This window comes from Saccoglossus kowalevskii, chromosome 14, assembly GCF_978046115.1.
Source record: "Saccoglossus kowalevskii chromosome 14, keSacKowa6.1, whole genome shotgun sequence".
Lineage (NCBI taxonomy): Eukaryota > Metazoa > Hemichordata > Enteropneusta > Harrimaniidae > Saccoglossus > Saccoglossus kowalevskii.
This window is the reverse complement of record NC_140654.1, coordinates 19,423,156-19,449,821: the sequence shown is the minus strand read 5'-3', so window position 1 is coordinate 19,449,821 and position 26,666 is coordinate 19,423,156. Positions and strand designations below refer to the sequence as shown.

General features: G+C 33.2%; 1 protein-coding gene across 1 annotated transcript; it reads right to left on the bottom strand.

The window, feature by feature from the left end:
• Window positions 1-7,198: 7,198 nt before the first annotated feature.
• Window positions 7,199-26,603, bottom strand: LOC100374494 (tubulin epsilon chain-like). Its single transcript, XM_002739694.4, has 13 exons — window positions 26,461-26,603; window positions 24,975-24,994; window positions 24,401-24,507; window positions 23,038-23,104; window positions 22,564-22,679; window positions 21,842-21,963; window positions 21,049-21,115; window positions 19,877-19,997; window positions 19,595-19,794; window positions 16,850-16,990; window positions 15,604-15,744; window positions 11,079-11,253; window positions 7,199-7,746 (listed from the first exon to the last, which is right to left on the bottom strand). Exons 1-13 carry the CDS (start codon window positions 26,483-26,485, stop codon window positions 7,588-7,590), a joined length of 1,461 nt encoding a protein of 486 aa, XP_002739740.1. The 5' UTR covers window positions 26,486-26,603; the 3' UTR covers window positions 7,199-7,587.
• Window positions 26,604-26,666: the final 63 nt, after the last annotated feature.

Sequence of the window (26,666 nt, the reverse complement as noted above, 5' to 3'; positions counted from 1 at the left end):
ATGCTGTGGTTATTTCAAGCGTTGTATCTCATATTGGTTGAAATTACTTGAAGTAAAAAATAGCTGGAACCCCAAAACATGTTATATCATGCTTAAATGATTAGACAAGATTGGCAGACTTACTTGGGAAACCCACATAAAAATCCCCTGTTCAAATATGGTTTCGGCATTGTCTGGTTTGAAAAACAAATTGGAGATACTGCAAATTTCTTAGAGATATTTACTCAAAGAACAAAAAAATGTTGTCAAGAATGGCATGCCTCAATTTCACAATCATCCAGGCTGTGTACTTTCGAACAAAAATTAGTATTATAACCTGGGAGATTTATTGGCAAGCAATTATAGACTAAAATATATACTGACGAGTTTTCGCTGTTTTGGCCATAAACATAATGTTGAATTAAGCAGACACACAAAAATACAGTTTGATCAATAAATTTGTAGTTTTTGCAGTGGTACGTTTGAATTTAGCATGGTAGAGAATGAAATTCACTTTGTTTTTATATGTCCATTATATAATGATCTAAGGGCTGATCTTTTGTCAATGACCCTATGCAATTATGGAAATACTGACAGTCTGGGCTTACTTCGTCGCTACACAAACTGACACACCATATATCAACTAGCTCTGTATCTTTTAACAGTTTTCAAGTGACGAGATGAATATGAATCCAGCTTAACTTAGTACCATATGTTTACATGGATGTTGTATTGTTTTTAAAACGTGCTATGCACTTTTCTACCCATTACATTTTGTATGATGGGCTGAGGACCTTTACAGAAATAAAATTACATAATACAAAATTGACTAATACTAAAATGAATAATTGTAGACAGATTTCGATATGAAATCGAGTCACTTTTATGTGCGCTAACATCTGCGAAGAGCGAAAAACCTTGTGAGTAGCATTCTACCTTAAAATGCTTAGACAATAATCCTAAGATACGTACAGTCTTGTCTTTTTTGTGCACAACATTTTGCCGTGGTAGATCAAGGGTGTGGGTGTGTTTGTCTGTGGGTGGAGAATGGCTCAGGGCCCCTTCTCTAAAATAGTAAAGTAGTTCGAAGATGTTATGTAAAATAACTTACCAATGTAACACAAAGTAAACCAATTGAATTTAAAACCGAGAATATGAAAATGTATGTAACAGAGCTCAAAGACACTTTTTGAATATTATAAAATTCACACGTTTCACATCAAATATATTATTGTTGTTTCGAACCCCCAATTCAAAAGTGCTGGCTACGGGCCTGCCAGTGGATTTAGCCCTGAAACAGGCCGAACCGAGAAGTAAATAGTACATTAATAAGGAATTTTTTGTAGATTTACCACAAAAAAAACAGCCTACACATTATTTCATATAGATATTGCTAGTGTTTTCTATACACTTTTTATTTAGACTGAAGAAACTATCCGCCAGTTATAGAACAGAAATTTGCTGATGTCAGCATTTTTTTTACAATTATTTTAATCCTGTCAAGTAGTCAACCAATCTTTTGTTTTACCAAATACTTATCGGTATAACAAAATATCTTTCCTTTATTTCTAAGCATTTGCATCTAGGAAACTAAGCACTGTTTGAACTTTTAATGACTCGTTTGTAATTTCCAGGGGTTTTAAACACCCTGATATTCCCAAAATATAGCTGAATCCTGTTACACAAGGAAGATTGTAATGGTAAGACTTATATAAACACTTTGCTATGATTACTTCTTTTTTTCCTTTCTGTATTAATTGCTCTGTTTAGAGTAATCATATTTTAATATAGTTAAAACAAGTCATTTGCAAGTCCTTGCATGACTGTCAATCATAATAAATTGCTCAGTTTGTAAAGTCAATGTGACTTTTGATTAAACGTGAATTCCTTATATGGCAACCAGACAAACATTAAGTAGCACAATATTATGTCGCAATTGTTTGCTTGAACACTTTCAGACTTCCTGAATGCAAACACTGACAACTTTTACCAAGATTTAAAGACTTTTGTGCGTACTAAACGCGTTTTGTTTATGCTTGTGATAAATTTAGATTCGCGTGTCCCTGAATTGCAACATTGCAACAACAAAACTCAAGATCCACGAAGATGAGTGGGTGCAACAGGTACAAGCCAGACTTCTCAGCATCAGCACTTTTACATGATTTCCACTATCATGCAAAAAAATCGGCTCATTAAAACGGCTGCACAACTTATTAAAATGATATAAAATCGTCCAACACAACTAGTCATTTATACCCAAACACTGAAGAAATGCAATGCACTGACACTATCCACCATGAAAGTTTTACTTAAAGATATGTTTGTTGGAAAAGACACTGATGTTAAGGTGACATCCATGGTACAGGCCATCATGCAGTCAGTTCGCCCACGAGTTATAGTGACTCCACTACATCGGGTTTTGTTCATCATATGCAGAGGTACAGAAGTTTGAACGTAGTGCCACCTTGCACCAAGGAACTGACATTCCTGGTTTCACACCCAGACATTTTATACAACATGTAGCTGATAATGTTGACCATAATGTCCAGACCATTGACGGGCTGAACATGTTTCATTGTATGGGCATAATAGCGACCATAACACCAGGGATATTGTGGAACAACACCATACCTAAAGTTCATGTCACATCCGAGGATATAGTTTCTGTTGCAAAAGTCAATATTAAATATTATAAGCAGTTATCAAAGCGCATGGTCAAATTAAAGTATACCTAGTTACCCAGTTTGATAGCAGGTGATGATACATTGAATGTGGATTTTCTCTGGAAAATCACTTGATTGTTACATCCATCTAGACAATCTTGGAATGCTTTTATGCTAATGATACATCAAGGTCCTCATCCTGAGGTCTCATCTCTAATGTTCATGCCAATGATCGATATGAAATCAACTGATGAATCACGTATCTTCTCAACTATGTGCTTCATCAGTGAACAAGCCAAGAAGTATGATGTAACACCAGTGCTCACATTCGACCAGCCTTTGTGGTGGGAATCACTGGAAATCGAACAGAATGAGCCCACAAGTAGTAGTGTGAGGAATATTGTTCTCAGACTGGGTGGTCTGCATGTGCAAATGAGTTTTCTGGGTTGCACTGAACATTTGACGAGTGGATTTAGACTTAAGGAACTATTAGAGACAATTTATGCCGAGAATGCTGTTAGACATATGTTGAGTGGCAAGGCCATTTCCAGTGCTATTAGGGGTCACATTCTAGTGGAAGCAGCATTATATGCATTGCTTTTGTCAATGATGTAAGACCTTTCATTACCAAAAAAAGAATCAGACATTCAAGAAGATACCAGTGCTAGTGAATTAACAGATATACCCGAACATGGCGATTTCAGTAATGCAAATCGGTCACAAACATAAGATACAAGAAGTGAGTTGAAAGAAGCAAGGACCATCCTAGAGAGGCTGCTTGCACATGAGACAGAAATAGAATCTGTTTGTTCGGAGGAAATACTGACTCTGATACAGGAACAAATCAACCAATACAAGGAAACACTCGCTTCCCTTAGAACATCCAAGTTATGGTTACAGTACATAGAGATGATTGAAATACTCCAGCAGTTCATTAAAGCTGAAAGAACTGGTAACTGGTTTCTCAATCTAAAAGCTTTTTCAGACATGTTTCCATTCTTTGCTGCCTCTGGCCATAATCTTTATGCAAAATCAGTGTACATATATCTTCAGATTATGTCAAAACTACTAGAAAGTAATGCTGATGTATTTCGATCATTCCTAAATGGATACCATGTGGTTAGGCGGACAGACAGGTACTGGGCAGGTATATCGACTGATCTTGCAATTGAAGTGTTGATGAGGAGCGTCATAACAAGGGGTGGGCTGACAAGGGGTAGAGGTATGTCAGAAATACAACGTACCGTTTGACTACTCTCAACACCTGTATGTGCAGAAGTCAACCGTGCAATGCAAGAGTTCACTGGTGTTTCTTACATTACATGTGAGCAACTCAAAGAGTGCAAAGATCAGGCAAATTAGAGATCATAATGACCTAATGGAGTTGGTACAGTTTCTTTGTGCAAGAAATCCATTCACGAACAACTCTTCTCTATGTAATATAGCTACTGGAGTTGTTTCTGGTGACACAGTAAATGTCGATAATGCTAGGTCTATTGGTGTATTGGTGCGGCAATAACAAAGTCTATGATTGAAAAAAGCGCAAGTGATTTTTCATTCACTAAAAAAGAACAGGCTAAAACATTAAGTGTGAAAACATCATTAAAGCTTGAATGAAGTACAAATTGGTCCCCAGTTGTTATTTCAAAGACTTGTTTCCATTGCAAGGGGAATTAGGGCAATCAACAGACGAGTTGTCCAGTTTTTCACCTATGAGCTGTGTACTCATCCACCAGCATTGTTCGCCTGTTGTTGATGGGCTGATGCGGGAAGCAGACAAGCCAGCTTTAGCTGAAGCTGTCTGGAAATGTGTTGGTCCCATTACTAGTGACATGTCCATTGAGGTTAAGTATGTCATGCTTTAGTGTTTCTCCTTTTATATGGTGGCAAGTGCGATGAAACATTGGATTCACTCAGAATGGGAAAATTCTTTCAGAAAGTTGCTTCAAGCGTTACATGTGTAGGGCCTAAGAATATTCCACAAACATCTGCAGCTGTAAGTTACCATAGTTAACGAGTATACCACCAGGTTCTGATGTGGAAAGGACAAACTCCAGAAGAATTGGGCTGGAAAGTGAAGAAGGGAAAATTGCTTGCTATCCAAACTGACAAGCCTCCTGCACCTGATAAATTACTAAAAGTTATCAGATGTAAATGTAAACCAGACTTTCGAACGACATGTTGCTCATGTAGAAAACATGGACTAGAATGCTCCCCCATGTGTGATGAATGTAGAGCTGTAGAAACTCACCCAATCTGGATCTTGATGATGATGATACAAGTCTGATCATGGCAAGTTTGTAACTGTCTCATTCCACCACACACTTTGACATATTTATTGATATAATCAATACCTCACAAGTCTTGACAATCACTCTTTTGATATTGATTTGGTGAATAATTGAATCTAAATATGCCCCAAATATTCCTGAAATTTTGTTTTTTAATTATGAAAATAATATATGAACTATAATAGTTTTCTATGTTGTGTAAAATTTATACTGATAAAATGCCAATGAAACAAGACTAATACCAGACCCTGTATATTTCTGAAAATATCACCACTTGGTGGCGCTGTACATGCATATAGAGGGCACTATTTGCTTCACCATGCGCAAAAAAAATGTTGGCTGACTAAATATGATAAGTGTGATAAATATGTGGATATATTGACCATTATTATCCTATATGCATTTGTATATGTACGTCTTACTGCATCAATAAAATGGCTTAATATTTCCAATATATGGGCAATATCAATACCTGAAAAAATCAACTTTTTTTTGTCCGATTTTGTTAGACTTTTGACATGTTGTTTATAGATGTCTATTGTTGCTAAATCTGATCTAAAAATCAAAATGAGGTATCCTCGTAATAACCTTTCAAGGATATATCATGGGAATGCCGAAATTTAAAAAGTTTAGAACAGAATTAACAAACTTCTTTGGAGTCTGGTCAAACCTTGGTGGCAGCCATGTTTGTTTTTATTACTAGAGGAATCTTACGCGCATAATCTTCCATACGTGGAATTCGAATTTCCTTGTATGGTTGAATATCTAGCAGCCTGTCGGCTGATATAGCTCCACTGTTTGTGATGCATGCTCTGGAAGCAATGAATAAGAAGTAATTTAAACTTAATGCTAGCTGCTTTAATATCGCAAGACACCAACTTTCTTTTTTTGTTGCAGAGAATATTTCACTAAAAGTAGAGAATTGAAGATATCTTTACGAAATGGACAAATCTAATAGAGATCTACCCAAGCTGCATGTGTACAAGTATCATAGAATTTGGACTACTGGTTTTGAAGGACAAGTCAAAAATATGTTTTTTGATGAAAAATGACGAAAATATTTGCTAAAAATAAAAAAAAAAATGAAGATGTTGGCAGGAAGTGAACAAATCTTATATAGGTCCTAGGGTACAGGTACACCAAGAATCATGGCATTCAAGTTAACAATTTTGAAGAAGTCGAAAATATCTTTTTTGAGTCGAAAATGACAAACCTATAGAGAATTCAAAATATGGTTACGAAATGAACAAATCTGACTGAGAACCACCCAAGGTACCTACAAATAAATTTACAAAGCAATCAGGTTAGAAGTTGAAAATAACATTTTTATGAAAAATTACACAAATATTCACTAAAATTTGAAATTTGAAGATATCGTCATGAAATTACTAAATCTGACAGAGATTCACAAATAAAGCAGTTTTCAAGAAGAAGTTGAAAATAACTTTTTTGACCAAAAATTACAAAAATGTTCATCAAAATTAGAGAATTGAAGATATTGTCACAAAATCAACAAATCTGACACCTGATATACCTACATATACAATATAAAGAAATTGGACAAACAGTTTTCAAGGAGAAGTTGAAAATATAATTTTTTACCAAAAATGACAAAAATATTCATTAAAATTAGAAAATTTAAGATGTCGTCACAAAATCAACAAATCTGACAGAGGTCCCCCTGATGTACCTACATATACAATATCAAAGCAATCAGACTAGCTGTTTTCAAGGAAAAGTCGAGAATATAATTTTTTACCAAAAATTACAAAAATATTCATCAAAATTAGAAAATTGAAGATATCGTCACAAAATCAACAAATCTGACAGAGGTCCACCTGATGTACCTACATATACAATATCAAAGCAATCAGACTAGCTGTTTTCAAGGAGAAGTCGAAAACATAATTTTTTACCAAAAATGACACGTTAGGGTGACAGGTGTATAATACTAACTCTTAATGTCATCCAAGTATTGCAACATTCATTTCATATTAATATATTCTAAGACAACAACAAGTGTAATCATTTGCGGATACAATGTCATTAGAGACTTAGCGACTTAGCAATCACATTTTTGGCGTTTCGAAAGCCACTACTCAAAAAAATATGGAATACTTCAGTAATGCAACATCAGGGTTCATCCTGAGTAAATAACAGAATAGAAAAGTTGCAAACCAGCTGCAGGTTGTGTATGTTCGCCATGCACTCTCATAAAATCACAAACTAAACTACAATACCAATCACGATTATTATGCAATGAAACATATTTTTACATGCATATTTTAATGAATGTTGTCAACGCCAACTAGCTCCACTATGTATGGAACTTATAGCTGATAACATACCCTTTCTGTAATCTTAACTGTGTAATCTATTCTATTAAGTGTCTAATAACTTGAACACCAAAGTAACTACAAATTTGCATGAATTATGTCTGCACAGTATAAAAATATTTACAGAACTTATCACTGTATTAAGCAAATTCTCCCCATATTAGTGTCACATAGCTCACATGAATCATCACATCTTGCAAGTTTTGAGAAGGTTTTTAAAAAATGGCCAGCTGAATGTAAACTGACTGATCAAGGCATATCTCATAAATAATTACAAGTATATTAATATATACAGCATTGTTTTAACTGATATCAATTTCATGATGCAATCTGTAGTCTGTGTACATCATCCACAATCCTCCCCATATTAGTTTCCAGTCCTTCATATTCTTTCATCAATGTTGTTAAAGATTCCAAACTTTCAGAAAATTGACTCATTTCCATTCCGTCAACATGTGTATAGTGATGTACATGTGCCTACAACAGAAGCAAGGTGTAACTATTCAGACTCAACTAAGACACTGGTAATATCATGATGAAATGTTTCTACACTTCAAAACATTACAATTTTTATCAATAACTCATCCATCTACACTTACACCTGATGAATTCGCTTCATACACGAATAGATGAACTTGATGATCTAAATGTCCACAGACATATGATAAAGTAGAGTTACTGAAGTTGACTTAAACCACTAGTTTACCATCAAAAATTTACAAAATAGTCTCTTTTATAGTCTGCACTTTCTTTCAAAAGATTGAGACAAACAATTTTTAGAGAAAAACTAAAAATTGACTCAAATTGTGTCAGTATAAAAAAAAGTGCAGACAAATTTGAGCAAGAAAGTCTGCTGCTGAAAAAGTAAATAAATCTGCTTCAAATGAACAACTTTTGACTAATCTGTATACCAATTGACCAATGGCTGTACACCAATTGACCAATGGCTGTATACCAATTGACCAATGGCTGTATACCAATTGAACAATGGCTTTACACCAAATGACCAATGGCTGTACACCAAATGACCAATGGCTGTACACCAATTGACAATGGCTGTATACCAATTGACCAATGGCTGTACATCGATTGACCAATGGCTGTACACTGCTAAATGTATGAGGTATAAACTTCATGAAATACTAGTAACATGATGATCCTGCTGCTATCCTTTCCAGAACAATACGAGAAACTGCGTGAGCTTAAGATAACAAGCCATGCATGGCACAGTCCCAGTTAGTTATGAAATTTAAGATATATAGTTTTATTTATAGTAATATAGCTGGAATATAACAATGTCAGGAATATGATTTTTTAACATTTATATGGTTGACATTTGTATCTGATCGTCAAAAAAGTACTTGTCCATATTGAGAGATATTGCTCTGGAACAAGCATTCAAAAACAGCCATTTTGAATACATGTATATATATAACATGATGTATAACGACTATATAAAATTTGAATATAATCAGTCAAAGCATTTAAGAGATATCATTAAAACAAAATGGTCGCCAGTCAACCATTTTGAATCCAATCTGAACAAGCAGCCTCTTGGCTGAGATAGCTCTGCTGTTAGCAATGCACATTTCAATTAAAGAACAGAAGATATCATTAGAAAATGAACAATATGTATAGTATCAAAGCAATCAGACTTGCGGTTTTCAACAAGAAGTTGAAAATATCACTTTTTACCAAAAATGACAAAAATATTCACCAAATTTAGAGAATTAAAGATATCATTACAAAATGAACAAATCTGAGAGAGGTCCACATGTAGTACCTATATATGTAATATCAAAGCAATTGGACTTGCGGTTTTCAACAAGAAGTTGAAAATATCACTTTTTACCAAAAATGACAAAAATATTCACCAAAACTAGAGAATTAAAGATATCATTACAAAATGAACAAATCTGAGAGAGGTCCACATGTAGTACCTATATATGTAATATCAAAGCAATTGAACTTGCGGTTTTCAACAAGAAGTTGAAAATATCACTTTTTACCAAAAATGACAAAAATATTCACCAAAACTAGAGAATTAAAGATATCATTACAAAATGAACAAATCTGAGAGAGGTCCACATGTAGTACCTATATATGTAATATCAAAGCAATTGGACTTGCGGTTTTCAACAAGAAGTTGAAAATAGCACTTTTTACCAAAAATGACAAAAATATTCACCAAAACTAGAGAATTAAAGATATCATTACAAAATGAACAAATCTGAGAGAGGTCCACATGTAGTACCTATATATGTAATATCAAAGCAATTGGACTTGCGGTTTTCAACAAGAAGTCGAAAATATCAGTTTTTACCAAAAATGACAAAAATATTCACCAAAATTAGAGAATTGAAGATATCATCATGAAATGAACAAATATAAGAGAGGTCTACTCAAGGTACATATACACCAATTATCTAAGCATTCAGGCTTGTAGTTTTCAAGAAGAAGTCGAAAAAGTAAAACATTGACACGGACGACGAACGACAGACAATCACTCATATGATAAGCTTCGCTCGACAAAGTCGACAGTGGAGCTAAAAATAAAATGACGTGCATCAGGAACCTATAACGTCTAATGTATGTACCAAGTTTGAACGAAATCCATCTATAAATGCCAGAAATGCTTGATATTTGATGATTTTTTAGCACAAAAATGACCATCATTCGGCCATTTTGAATAGAATCGTCAAACCAATATATCTATTTATCTATGACATGATGTATAATGAATATTTAAAATTTGAATATAATCAGTCAAAACAAGTCGGAGATATGGGTCTAGAAGCCCATTCATTAAAACAAAATGACCACCAGACAGCCATTTTGAATCCGATCTGAAAAATAAATGATGTGCATCAGGAACCTGTAATGTCTAATATATGTACCAAGTTTGAACAAAATCCATCCATAAATGCTTGATATTTGATGATTTTTTAGCACAAAAATGGCCACCATTTGGCCATTTTGAATAGGATCATCAAACCAATATATCTGTCTATCTATGACATGATGTATAATGAATTTAAAATTTGAACATAATCAGTGAAAGCAAGTCAGAGATATGGCCAGAGAACCACATTCATTAAAACAAAATGGCCGCCAGTTGGCCATTTTTAATCTTATCTGAAAAACAAAATTATTTGCATCAAGGTCCTATAATGTCTAATGTATATACCAAGTTTGAACAAAACCCATCTGTAAACAGCCGAGAAATGCTTGATTTTGATGATTTTTAACAAAAAAATGGCCGCCATTCGGCCATCTTGGATCAGATCGTAAAACAAAATGATGTGCATCAAGGTCCTATAATGTCTAATATATATGCTAAGTTTGAACAAAATCCATCTGTAAACAGCCGAGAAATGCTTGATTTTGATGATTTTTAGCACAAAAATGGCCGCCATTCAGCCATCTTGAATTAGATCGTAAAACGAAATGATTTGCATCAAGGGCCCATAATGTCTAATATATATACCAAGTTTGAACAAAATCCATCTGTAAACAGCCGAGAAATGCTTGATTTTGATAATTTTTAGCACAAAAATGGCCGCCATTCGGCCATCTTGAATCAGATCAAGAAACAAATTGACGTGCATATGTATAATATCATGTATGATGTATGTGTGAAGTTTGATTGTGATTGGTCCAGGCATTTCTAAGATACAGGTCTGGACGCACACACAGACGCACGCATGCACGCACACACGGACACACAGAGGTCAAAACATAAATACCCGTTTTAGGACTGCGTCCAAACGAGGACTAATAATCAAAACAAAAAATGTTAGGTTTCTCACCTTCCTTTTGTAGAGTTTAACAAATCTATCTTTAAGATCTGAAAAAGTGTGTCTAATACAGGTGTTATTTGCCAGTGTTAGAAGTGAGTATGGTTGGCCTACTGGTGGAACCGAACAAAGGCCAGTCTTCCATCCTTCTTGGTTCCAGTGTATAAACTTCAAGGAAGATTTCAATCTGCAGTGGTAATACGTATTCATATATTGATTTAAAACTACTGATAGTATTAATTTAAAAGTGAAGATTTCAACCTGCAGTGGTAATACGTATTCATATACTAATTTAAAACTACCGGTAGTATTAATTTAAAAGTGAAGATTTCAACCTGCAAATAGTAATACATATTCATATACTGATTTAAAACTATCGGTAGTATTAATTTAAAAGTGAAGATTTCAACCTGCAGTGGTAATACGTATTCATATACTGATTTAAAACTACCGGTAGTATTAATTTAAAAGTGAAGATTTCAACCTGCAAATAGTAATACATATTCATATACTGATTTAAAACTATCGGTAGTATTAATTTAAAAGTGAAGATTTCAACCTGCAGTGGTAATACGTATTCATATACTAATTTAAAACTACCGGTAGTATTAATTTAAAAGTGAAGATTTCAACCTGCAAATAGTAATACATATTCATATACTGATTTAAGACTATCAGTAGTATTAATTTATAAGTGAAGATTACAACCTGCAAATAGTAATACATATTCATATACTAATTTAAAACTACCGGTAGTATTAATTTAAAAGTGAAGATTTCAACCTGCAAATAGTAATACATATTCATATACTGATTTAAAACTATCGGTAGTATTAATTTAAAAGTGAAGATTTCAACCTGAAAATAGTAATACATATTCATATACTAATTTAAAACTACCGGTAGTATTAATTTAAAAGTGAAGATTTCAACCTGCAAATAGTAATACATATTCATATACTAATTTAAAACTACCAGTAGTATTAATTTAAAAGTGAAGATTTCAACCTGCAAATAGTAATACATATTCATATACTAATTTAAAACTACCGGTAGTATTAATTTAAAAGTGAAGATTTCAACCTGCAAATAGTAATACATATTCATATACTAATTTAAAACTACCGGTAGTATTAATTTAAAAGTGAAGATTTCAACCTGCAAATAGTAATACATATTCATATACTAATTTAAAACTACCAGTAGTATTAATTTATAAGTGAAGATTTCAACCTGCAAATAGTAATACGTATTCATATACTGATTTAAGACTACCGGTAGTATTAATTTAAAAGTGAAGATTTCAACCTGCAGTGGTAATACGTATTCATATACTGATTTAAGACTATCGGTAGTATTAATTTATAAGTGAAGATTTCAACCTGCAAATAGTAATACATATTCATATACTAATTTAAAACTACCGGTAGTATTAATTTAAAAGTGAAGATTTCAACCTGCAAATAGTAATACATATTCATATACTAATTTAAAACTACCAGTAGTATTAATTTATAAGTGAAGATTTCAACCTGCAAATAGTAATACATATTCATATACTAATTTAAAACTACCGGTAGTATTAATTTAAAAGTGAAGATTTCAACCTGCAAATAGTAATACATATTCATATACTAATTTAAAACTACCAGTAGTATTAATTTATAAGTGAAGATTTCAACCTGCAAATAGTAATACATATTCATATACTAATTTAAAACTATCGGTAGTATTAATTTAAAAGTGAAGATTTCAACCTGCAAATAGTAATACATATTCATATACTAATTTAAAACTACCGGTAGTATTAATTTAAAAGTGAAGATTTCAACCTGCAAATAGTAATACATATTCATATACTAATTTAAAACTACCAGTAGTATTAATTTATAAGTGAAGATTTCAACCTGCAGTGGTAATACATATTCATATACTGATTTAAGACTATCAGTAGTATTAATTTATAAGTGAAGATTTCAACCTGCAAATAGTAATACATATTCATATACTGATTTAAGACTACCGGTAGTATTAATTTATAAGTGAAGATTTCAACCTGCAAATAGTAATACATATTCATATACTGATTTAAGACTATCAGTAGTATTAATTTATAAGTGAAGATTTCAACCTGCAGTGGTAATACGTATTCATATACTGATTTAAAACTATCGGTAGTATTAATTTATAAGTGAAGATTTCAACCTGCAAATAGTAATACATATTCATATACTGATTTAAGACTACCGGTAGTATTAATTTATAAGTGAAGATTTCAACCTGCAAATAGTAATACATATTCATATACTGATTTAAGACTACCGGTAGTATTAATTTATAAGGGAAGATTTCAACCTGCAGTGGTAATACGTATTCATATACTGATTTAAAACTACCGATAGTATTAATTTAAAAGTGAATATTAAAGTTATTCATTCAGACTCTTTTTCTGAGGTTCAATTCAATGAGTTAATAACTTCAAAATACTTTATTTTAGCTGGAATAAATTTTCGCTGAAAAGACATTTTGGGTGTTTTGTATGGAATTTAATTTCACTGATTTTTGACAAGTTTAATGTAAAATATAGGGAAAAAGGTATAATTGCTGGATTTTATTTCCACTGAATCATTCCTTCGTCAAAAATTAATTTCAAGCGAAAATAAAGTATTTAACAGTAGTTGGAAAGAACATGCTTTCAAATATAGCTGTTTTTCATTTTAAATTCATCTAAATACAAATGACGAATATCAATATAATCACATATAATTTCCAGTGTGGTAAATTAAAGCTGTAAAATAGAATTACAAAAGGTAACAACAAATAAATTCAATAATGTCAGCTAACTTTTTAAAATGCATGGCTACCCCCAATTTTAATAATAATTTTACTCTCCTACCTCTATTTCAAAATAATATTTCAGTGTGGTCCACTTCTATATGGGTTTTTGGACCCAAAAGACATTGTATTCAATGTACAGAAAAGTTCCCCATTTAATACTGTAGTTGTCTGGGTAAGTGCCCATGCCCGGGCAAATGTCCAACCCTCTAATTTTGATACAATAAAGGAATTGAGGCCATGTCCGGGCATACACCCAGGGGGTCTTTTTCTACACTTGTAATAAAAAAAAATAAAAAAATCTATTTTGTGTTCATTGTATTAACAGTTGACTTCCTTGAAGTTTGTTGTGATTCTGATAAAAATTCTTGAAACATAAAATGTCAATTGCATAAAACGAGGGGTGAATGCGAAATAGCCATGACAGCAAAATAGGTAATTTCGCGTTCTGCGTTCAGGGCATCGATGTTTACGTAATTTACATTTATGTTTATATACAAAATGTAAAATAAAGCAGAAATGTTAGTTCTCTTTTTGAAATACCTCGTGGCCCTGAAGAGGGCTGATTGGTTTGAGTTCCTTAGAAACAATTCAATCAAATCTTACAGTATCAAGAGCTCGTTCGGCTTTAACGTCATCGTCAATGAAACCAATGTTGCAATATAGTAGCAACTTGTACCCAAGAGAGTGGTTGAAAGCACATTGTTTTGGCTTTATAAAATATTTGGTTGCAGTCTGTTGGTTAAGGCAGGCAATTTTGCAATGTCACGCCGATGACTTGACCTCTATGAAGAAACACTAGTAGTGATGCCATTTTTAGCCAATCAGTAAAGCAGATGCTTAAAGGTCAAAGATGATAGAGAAGAGTCATTTCACGCAACCCCATTTTTCTGTTTATTGTGAAATCCGTGGATTAAAAGTGCCAAGTCCAAATTGTGTGTGACAACATTGATGAACTTCAGAAAGAAGCTGTTATACAGTAGTGGTTTTGTTGAACGGCGACAGTGACGCCAACTTGGACTTAGAGGGTTTGACTTTGACAAAGATAGCAATGATCGTGCAAATAAAGATCTGAAAAGTTTTACTTTCGTAATTTTCACTGTGTAAATTCGGTATTTGTCCAAACCAGTATTAATTTTACGCAGTTTAACCCTTGACATTTTAGTTCATTTTGAGTTCATGAGTATTGGGTGGGTTTGTGGCGGGGAAATCCTAATTCAAATAATTCCTCACTGTCGATTTTTATTATTTCTGGTTTATTTGTCACATTATAAGCAATAAATTATTTTTATTATACTTCTTCATTTATTTCCGTTGCATGTTTTCATTTACCATTCTACTCCCCGTCGCAGTTTCATCTGCAAATTTTCCTTTTTTTTTGCAGGGGATATCCGAGCAAATGCCTACCCTTATCTTTTGGCAATTTTCCATATTCAGGACCTTTGGCGCTTACCCAGACAACTACAATATGTAGTACTGTTCTATAGTCTCCATAGGAATGTTTTTTCCAATGTTGACAACATACACAGAAGGTACTTATTCATATTCAACCTAAAGAAGTTACTGCAAAAATATTGTGAATTAGTTCAACTCCACAATAAATATGACAGTCGCTATTCTAGTTTTTGATTACAGGTTGATAATCCAAATCAAATGACCTCATATATTCAGCAATTTTTGTAGTACCATGTGTTAATCTCACCTTTCTATATTCCTTCTGACATCTGATATTTCAACATTTCCTCTTAACATCAGTGCACACGCCAAATACAGACTATGTTTTGGGTCAGCTTTGATTAACTGGTGGTCTTTGGAGAAAGCATCACTGAACATCTGATCTAACCTGGTGAGTAGAAACCACAACTGTATGCCTTCACAATCACACACAACACATACATGTATGGTTAAGACAAAGCACATCTGGGCTAGTATGCACTGCACACACATATATATATATATATATATATATATAATACTACAATACTTTATTGACATCATTCTGTTTGAAGAGAACATACAGTCAAGTGCTAAACTAATAATTAAAATAAAAAAAATAAAAAATATAAGATTAGAAAAGGAAGAAATAAATGTATTTTAATAAATAAATAAATAAATAAATAAATAAATAAATAAATAAATAAATAAATAAATAAATAAATAAATAAATAAATAAATAAATAAATAAATACATAATTATATAAAATTATAAAATATTGATATATATTTAAAATGCACCACATTCTCAAGATAATGTAATTGTTGAAATGGAACTATTAAAGTTCTTGTCTTTACCTTCACTTACCATATCAGATAATGCTTTTGTCAGACTAGATACAATGTGATTTGAATGCTCAAAGAATACATCTGTAATTTTCTGGTATTTTATCAAAATTTCCTGAATTGTTTCAATCGTTTGAGACAAATGGCCTAAGTGTTTTCTGTTAAATTTGTTTTTTTTTACACCACAAATATGGCAACAATGTTCCATAATGCTAGTTTTTTGAGACAACTGATTAAGATAATGTAATTGTGGAAATGAAATTAAAGTTCTTGTGTTACATTCAGGGGTATATTTATATAAGATCATACACAGAGCAGCCTCAGACTAAATTCATGATAATTTAAAGTGGAAATGAAATTAAAGTTCTTGTGTTACATTCAGGGGTATATTTATATAAGATCATACACAGAGCAGCCTCAGACTAAATTCATGATAATTTAAAGTGGAAATGAAATTAAAGTTCTTGTGTTACATTCAGGGGTATATTTATATAAGATCATACACAGAGCAGCCTCAGACTAAATTCATGATAATTTAAAGTGGAAATGAAATTAAAGTTCTTGTGTTACATTCAGGGGTATATTTATACAAGATCATACACAGAGCAGCCTCAGACTAAATTCATGATAATTTAAAATGGAAATGAAACTAAAGTTCTTGTACTCACCTTCTAGGAGGTAAATTTATATCAGATAATGCGTAAAGTGGAGTTAGACTGGATACAAGATAATGTAACTGTGGAAAAGGCACCAAATTCATCGTAATTTCATTCAAATCAACATTCAGAGAACCTTCAAATCTTGCAGAACTGTAAAAAAAACAAAAAATTTTTCGAAACAAGAGTTCTTACATACCGTTTACGAAACAAGCCAAATTGTGAAATACAAAATTGTTCAACGAGGGAAAGGTTATCACTCTTGGTGTAACCAAAGTAGATACAGATATATTAAAGGGTATGCAACTTTCAAAACAGTCACCAGCGATTAATCATAAAGCGGTAGGGTGGTCACCTACGCATAAGCAGTAATTGAGTCCCAAACGTCGATAACGTACAACACACGCTAAAAACGCAAAGGCTCATGAGTAGATGCTTGTTTGTAAACAATGACACGCTATGGCCATCTGACGCATGCGTAGTTCACGACTCTCCCGCTTTAACAGATTGGCCCCTGTTGGAGATCCGGAGAACAAAGTAACAATTAAATTCAGTAAATGCCATAAATGATGTGCAATTGGACGTACTGCTAGCGTTGTAAATCTAACTTTCAGACAACATTTTGATTAGATGAGGAGCTTTAATGGTATTTATACAGTGACAGACCAAAACAAGTGGAACTGTTAATATTGAAGGTTGTTTATTAAGTATTAAAATTGATACAGGACCACCTGTGTCTGTAATTTTGAAAAGTTTATAGAAGCAATATTTAACTCTATTGTCTTTGAAGTCATCTTAATCTTATTCCGGAGAAACGTTGAATGTGTTGAGAAAAATAAAGTTACTATTAAGTACAAGTCTCACAAAGTCCAATTTCCACTTGTAATTGCAGGTAACTGCCCACCTTTATTTGGTTGTAATTGATCAAAGTATTTGATTAGTCAAGTATTTTTATGATACAAGTCACAGTCCCTCTATCCCCGGTCTGGATCAAAAGCGCGTTGCGGGTACGGGCAAAGCATTGTCATGTGATCAATACACTGTCGGTCACTATTTTTGACATTGTCAGTGCTATGTGTTTTTTACAACTTAGTTGTTTATTCCAGAATTTCAGCTTTTTCACATATTTTTTTAATCTGGATATCTGTATGAGGTCATATTTTAGCCGGCAAGTAGTTCTTTAATTCATCTATTTTACCAGTGGCGACACACATATTCATACCTTTACAAGGAAATTTTGGGGTGATTGAAATGAACTCTATTTTATTCACCCTACTTCTTGGTGCGAAACCAATATTTGTCTTTGATTTTGACATTTTATGGTCGAAAAATACCAATAAAAATTGGTGGGCTGATTGGGCAATTTTTATGCATGCCTTTTCAATCGTAAATGCAAATGGCGACGTTTTGAAATAACAATGTACGCTATTCAGTGCTAAAAACATCATTTACATACAAAAATTGAAGCATTGTTTTATACTTTTGCATTGAATAAAGTCATTGGTTGTTGTATAGTTGACTTGAACTGTTATGAACCCCCAAGAATCAGAAATATCACAGGATTTTCGATTGACTATGTTAACACGAATGATGCCATTTTGACAAGATTTGTTTAGCGATGTCAGCATGTTGGTATGCAAAGTTTTTGCCCTATTAAAAATAGAAGATGAACATAATTCCCGATATTAATCTTTACATGACAGGAACTGGATGTTTATGAGTTGGTAGGCATGTTTTGATGCGTATCAGGGTTCAAAAACACCAAATTTAATATGCTAATTTTGTTTACATGTTTTGTTTACATAGTAGTTGCCCGAATTTGAAGTCAAATTGAAGTCATACAATGATGTATCGCTTTGCATGACGGTAAATTTGCAGATTTTAATGAATATTCTGACGATAGTGTAATCTGACTCCCTCGGCCCGGGTGTGAACGATTTGTTTCCCCGCAATGCGGTTCGAGACAAAAGAACGCGAGTCTCCAGACCGAGGATAGAGGGACTGTGTACAAGTGAAAAGAGATTCTTTTAGATTATGTATTAATGATGAACCAGGATGCATTGTTAACTACCGTTCACTCGGCCAGTATCATGTCAACAAGCAACTTAACCATTCCAACAACAAATTTTACAGCACCAGTATCCACATACACAACAACACAGCCAGCTTTGCCACCCATTCACACCAATGCAGACAATTCAATCAGTTTTATGTTGCACCACCAATTGAGATACTGACTGACATGTGTATGCCTTATGTTGATCAGTTGCCCTCAAGATATTGCAGATTTATGATTTATCGTTGTTTCACACAGATAACAGTTTACCAAATTTCAAGCTCAAGACAACCCTGGCATAGCAAATTTAACTATACAACCTAAGCACAGAGTGAATGATGATTTTGAAAGTTGAGTTTCATTGCTTTTCAACATATACTAATTATTACTCGCACTATTTCCTAGACAAGACATTGCATTTCTTCAATTATTAATGATTCATGACCAAAAAAGCTAAATGCCGAAAGCAACTACTTAGCTTCTTAGCATATCGTCAAGACATCATATGGTACAATGACCAACAGGTTTTGAGAAAAATCATTTTTTACCCAAAATGAAAAAATTGAAAAAATTGAAAATATTGCCACAAAATGAGAAAATCTGACAGAAGTCCATTCAAGGTACCGGGTACTTACATACCAAGTATCAAAGCAATCTTCAATGACAGCAGGGTTAATATAAGTAATAAGAATGGTATTTACCTTGTCATATTGAGAAGCAAATTAGCAACAATGTTATTCATTTTATCAAATGGTTTTTCATCACTCTTTTTCACTAGACCACCAGCACTAGCAGTAACAGCACTATCAGCTTTCACTCTGGAATGACCACCAACCATTCTTTTACCAGTCTTCTCCGGTGGCAGTGCTTGAGAGATTTTGTGACATATATCATACAATGCCTGCAAGTCAGAACAAATAGATGCTGCTACAAGTAGGAAGATATAACTGAAGGGGAATCAAAACACTTTTGGTGTAGCTTACCTGGTTTTCTACAGGTAGAACACAGTCAGCATGCTGAGTCAGTTGATGCATTGCTAAAACACTATTGTATGGTGATGTAATGACATCATCTTCAGCCGAGGGATAAACAGCTGTAACAAATCTGTAATCAAACCAAAACAATGTAAACGTGGTAGACAAACTATCTTTGCCAGATTTCATCAGCAGCTATCAAAGAATACCTATGGCAAAAATCACCATAATGGAGCTGCTGAGAGTCAAGATCAACTCTCTATACTATCCCCAAATACCGATGTTTTCTTATGCATGAAAATTAACAAAAAAAACATAGCACCCTATCTCAGATTTACTCAAAATGTATTACCTTCTTAAAACATATCTACAATTGTGTTTATTTAGTTGAATGCATGCTTTATATATTCTTATAAGAGAATTTGAAAAAAAAGTAAATTTGATATTTTCACAACCTATACTACATCCTTAGTATAATCAATGCGTAGATGTAGAAATCCAAAAGTTGAGCAAACTGAGGAAAATTATTATAACTTTCTTGCAATAAACTTCATTTTTAAAAAACGTCCACCATCTTGGAAATATCTTGCAGTTGTTCCATATTTGGAATGCACATTTCCATATAAGGTAGGATGCAGATACCCTGTGCAATACTGCTAAATTCGGCATGCTGCAACTTATGGTGATTTAGTGACAAACAATATTTCTATATCACAAATAGTAAAAGAATAATATTTACTGATTTAAATAATAAATAAATGCATTATTTTTGGTTTGTTTTTTGCATTTGTATTAGAAATGTTGATCCAATAGTCTAGAACAAATACAGAATATACTTAAATGTATTAATTATTCGCTTGTTTTTAATTTCGCTATTTTCGTTGATAAGTGAAATTCACTAAATTAAATCCATGTGAAAATAAAACACAATGAAATTGCTGAAAACAATACCAGTAAAATAAAATGGTTTCACAGCAGTTACATGTACCAAGACCTCGCTATAATATATTGACAAGTTTGTGGCATAACGTAAAAAGAACCAGTTGGTACAATTCAAAATGGTGGAACACTCTTACTGTTTATTAGCATTGAACTCTGGGTAATTAGAGCAATGACGTAATCATCCTCAAATAGAAACTTCAAAATATTACACCTGCTACCAGTTATTATACCCAGCGTACCTATAGACATCTGGAAATTCATCACTGAGTAAACTGAGCACTGAAGTACCAACACCAGAACCAGTACCTGTAATTAAATATGTATACAGTTATTAAGGCATGAAGTGATAAATATGACGTAACATTTCTAACAAGGTAAAGTAAACTATAGTTTCCATGTATGACAACTGAATAAATACTAAACTGAACAACAGAATTTTTCATCATGTCATTCAACATGTATTTGCAGTATATTTTTGTGTTTATGCGTTTTCTCAGACTTTTTCAAGTGTAAGTTCTAGCCTATCCCATTTGCACTCATTCCAACGTTGAAAACGACATCATTAAAACTGAATGCATTCCAGAATATTCACATATATTAATACTTTTTTATATTTACATCAAACATGGCACAACTATAGCATGTGATGAAAATAGAATTATTTGTCACTAGCATTATCTCTCAAGCAGCAAAAAAGATGTATGATATTAATATGAAAATACCATAAAGTATGCAGTCAGGTGGTACAGGGTCGCATCAACCTCATCTAAAAGTTGGTTGATGTGACCATCTTGTGCATTTGTGCATGCAAAATTTTTTTGATAACCTCACACATTCAATTTAGCAAAACTGTAATTTCGCTAATTCAGGGAGTAGCTACTTTAAAAGAAATGATATTCTCAAATTGATATTATTGACTCTTTGATAGCTAAATTATATGAAGGCTAAATTCATGCATCGAGTCAAATTTACTAAAATGGCATAAAGCTATTTCAAAATGTTTTGCAGTATCATTCTCCAATAACTTTTTACCTCCTCCCATGGAATGTAGAACAAAAAAACACTGTAGACAGTCACATTGTTCAGCAGCTCTTCGTATTGATTCTGTTATTTCTTCTCGATATTGCTGACCATACATCATGTGACCCACAGCCCTATGAAAACAATCAAATTAATTTTTTTTAGTAAAACTCAGCTCATCAGATACAGATTTACAATGAAGCAAATATTACACATGGTCACAGGAGAAGGGAGTGCCTAATTGCCTTAGATTGATGCATGTATCAATATATCGGCAACATATGCATACTGCCCTCTAGTGTTATGATTTGATTTTCCGTTGTTTTTAGCTTAGCGAATGCAGTGAAGGTTGTTTGCAAGTATTGGAACTGAAACTCAGATTTCCATGACTTTTACACAATAGTTTTATATTTTGTGTTGTTCACAAAACTGACATAAAAATATGTAGTCACAGAACTATTTTTACAGTGAAAAAATAACTAGTATGGTAAATCATGAAAACAAAGATGTTTGAGCCATTTAACACATGGTTCCTATGGAGAAGAGATTTCATCGTATCTGAAAATATCTGTCACTGACTTACAAAAGAACATTGTGATAGCCAAAATGACACCTAAATTAGGGTATTTATGGTAAAATAAGAAAAACAAGCGTATACACATTGACTTTGAGAGAACTGACAATAAACTTTTTTGGTGTGTCTTGGGTACCCTTCATACAATACATAGACCTACCAATTATTTCCTGACCCTGATACATCGGTTATGAGTTGCCTGCAGTCAAACACATCACCCAACGGTCCCTTTAACAGATCATTAACAACACCTTCTTCCATATCAATCAAAACAGCCTACAATGAAAAATATCAATTCACATACAGTGAATCATATTCATAAAAGGACACAGGAAAAAAATATGGAATCATGGAATAATCACATACAGGATGATATTGTATCCTGGACAATCAACTGATATACTTAACTTCCAATTAAGCTAAATCTCACAACAAATTTACTTTCTGGATTAAAATTACAATGGATAACAAAAGATAGATTAACTTTGTAAACAACATAAACAACAGTGTCCCATGATTCTTTGGTGCAATCCATGGGATTGAGCAGTTCCCCTTTAGGAACCCTAGAATCGTACCAATCATAATTGGAGTTTCAAACCCACGACTATATTATACAAATAGTGTGCTTACTTACTCTAGCCTTGAGTGTTTTAATCTTGTTTTTACCAATCCCAATTGGTATATTAGCAGGATCATCATATCTATATAAAAGAATATTAATACATAAAAAAATAACAATTTTAAAAACAAAACAAAAGAAAAATTTGTAACCTTTCAAATATATTTTCAAACCCAAAATAATGTGATAAAGTTTCAATGCACTGAATGTCTCAATTTTTACATTTTTTTCATAGTGAAAATGGCCACCAATTAACAAAATACTGTAGAATACTTTATTTTAGCTGGAATTAATTTTCACTAAAAAGAATTTTTGGGTGTTTTGTATGGAATTTATTTTCACTGATTTTTGACAAGTTGAATGTAAAATATAGGAAAAAAGGAATTAATTTTCACTGAATCATTTATTCAGCGAAAATAACAAAAATTAATTTCAAGTGAAATTTAGTATGTGAAAGTGAAAGTGTTTTACAGTAGAATGAAGAGCAAATGCAACTAAATCTGAATAAAATGCCAAAGCATGTCCAAGAAATGGAATGAACTGAGTCTATCAGCTATATAATCCATTCATTTTCAGTATGACAGTGGTGAATTAAAGCGAGAGGGTCGTCACCTGCGCATGCACGGGAATTGAATCCCAATCGACATTAACAACACGCTGAAAACGCAAAGGCTAATGGGTAGACTCTTGTTTGTAAACAATAACACGCTATGGCCACGTGCAGGTGACGACTCCCTCGCTTTAAATCCTTTATTTTCCACAGCTAGAAATACTGACAGTGCAATTTATTTACATAAGGTCAGACTTTTTTTTGTTCCTTGTTTCTTGAGTTTTTATAAGGCAATTTTTTTGAGGAGGGCTGAAAAAAAATAAAATTAATTCTTTTTTTCCATTAGATTTGTGTTATTCTCAAAAAATTGTAAGTGACACCATTGATCGGAGAGAAGAAATGAAATAAAATTTTATTCCATGTAGAACCTTGTTTCTCATCTGCGCGAGACTTTGGTACTTTGATCATCATACTCCCACGAAAATGCAATTGGGTTTATTATGCAGCAGACGGAAAAAAATGAAGATAAAAATAATGTTTGTTTTTAGCAATTTTTTGCACTTACAAGTCGGTGGGCGCAAGAAATTCCACTGAAATAAAATTTTAAGTTTTATTTCATTTTCGGCTCCTGTTCATTCGACGGGTTCGCGAAACAAGGGATAATACAAGTCTGGCCTAAAAAACTTTGCCAAATTACTGAAAAATTTATTTTTGTTGAAAAAAAGTATTTAATTACTTGAAATTCATTTTGGTTTTAAAAAAAGTATTCGTTGAATTTTATTTTCACTTTCAGTAGAAACGGCAGAAATTAGCAGTATTCTACAATACCTGGTATCAACATTTCTGAAGAATGAACTGAGCGGCTCATCAAAGACACCATGTTTATTCCTACTTGCATGTTCTCTTAGCGCCAAATCCCAGAATCTACATCCAATCTGAAGAAAACAAGGAGTGAACATTATTAAAGCGATAAAATTGCACAAGTTAGACTTCAATCCTCGCTCTCTCAAAGAAACCAACAAAACTCATCTGTTGAACTTTTTTCTTCATGAATACCATAAACCCATCAAATTGTGAGAATTCTCAGCAGTGAGAATTTTAAGTGGATTACAGTAGGGTATAATGAATAAGTGCATGGAACTCGCATGGAATGGGATTCTATCAAATACCACTGTACAGGAATATCTAAGTTGTGTACACTTATATTATGGGCTGTTATTGCACACAGAATTATGACAAACGGAAGAAAAGATGTATAAAAAAAAAAAAAAAATACCACTAAGTCTGCACTATGACAGTGCATATGGTCAAGCATTGATTTATTTTGAGTTTTCATTCATTTTTTTTTTTATAGAACTGGCATTTACTGAAGACCAAGGTTTATTTAGTTCCTGTTTCTTACCTGATTTCCACACTGCCCAACTGAAACAGAAAAGAATAAACAAATATATATGAACAAAATAGCGATAACCACACCGGTTGACAAATGACTTTGACAAATTTTATTCGATCTCAACGATCTTTAAAACCTTTAACCATTCACTGTGTTTAAATTTCACTGATTTACCATTTCAGGCATATTCAGTGGGTTTTAAATTCACAGTTTTATCATTTAGATAGCGTGTTCTGTGCTCAATTTTACATATTTACTGGGTTTTAATTTTGCACATTCTCCAGTCAGTGAAATAAGCAAAATTAAAACCCAGTGAATAATCAACCCTTTTACAGTAGGTTCGTGTTTATTAAAATTATATTGAAATGACAGTATATTTCTCAGAATCATATATTTTCTTTGTAATACATTTTATGTATATAATCCTGAGAAAAACTAGCACACACAATTTTGACAATATTTTTCGAGTAAGCACCATGCTTTAAATGAGACAAGAGGAATGCTGAGACGATGTTTTTTGTACTTGGCACTCATGTTATAGTAGCAGTTTCTATAGTTTTTCACAGTCATATATTGTATGCATGCAGTTGATAATTTAAGTGAGTTGGTTTGTATTGTTACAACACATGTTTATTTCAGTTCATCGTCTTACAGAGTCCTACCATTGAGAAGACCAAATCTCCTTCCCTTCCCCCTCTCCAATATATGCATCGATCGATACTGCAGTGCTTTTCTGCATACTTTACAGTAGGCTGACATGTAGGCGTGTGTAGCGCCCTCACAGGCTGAACGGCATCAGATCTCGATAACGCCTAACAGAATAGTGTATGTCTCGTCGACAAGATCAATACTGCAAATCTGCAAAGTTCATGCCTTCTTGCAATGAGTTCAATTAATATTCATTTTGGTGGTCATGGTAACACTGTGGTAACATTGGGCGGTAATTTGCCAGCACCTTATCGCAAATTATGTCAACAAGTAAACTCTGCCGTGAATGGTTACTTTTTGATAGCTGTCACTATCTTGACGTTCCTGCAATTTGATTGGTACCGACAGAAAATCGTTGAGGAAGTGAAAACCGATGCAATTCTGTCAGGCCTGTGTTGGGTCTGGAGCACCACAGAGGGCGTAACTCACACGATCTCATCAGACTAACTTTACAGCATTTGGAAAGACTTTCCATTGTACCCCCCCCCCCTAATCCTAGCTCCAACCATGCTCTAACCCAACACCTACCCTCTATTGCCCCTCATATCAATTGTATATGCCTCACTTTAGGAAACCTGTTATCTAGGGTGGGGGGGCTATATACGACTGAATACTAGTAAACAATTGGTAAACCTATCTTACTTCATTGTGTACATTGTTGTGCTTTACTTTGGATGAATTCTGTGGAACTCGGAACCACAGGCGCAGCGCTTGGAACCACGGTATTTTTCATGTTTTAGGTCAAAAACTTACATGTGCGAACAAGAATTTATTTCGAACGACTCACCTTGAACGACTATTGACTGTGTCATTTTTAGATATTGTTCATTTCTTTGTAAGTTTTTGAAACCACAATGTTATTACCGTAATAACAGCACTTTGGACACTTGTGGTATCAAACCAGTTCAACTTTGCCGGCCATGATGGAGTTGCCCACTTTCATAATATGAGAGGGGTAAAGTCAAAATAATATGTTTTTATATAGAAAGCTGT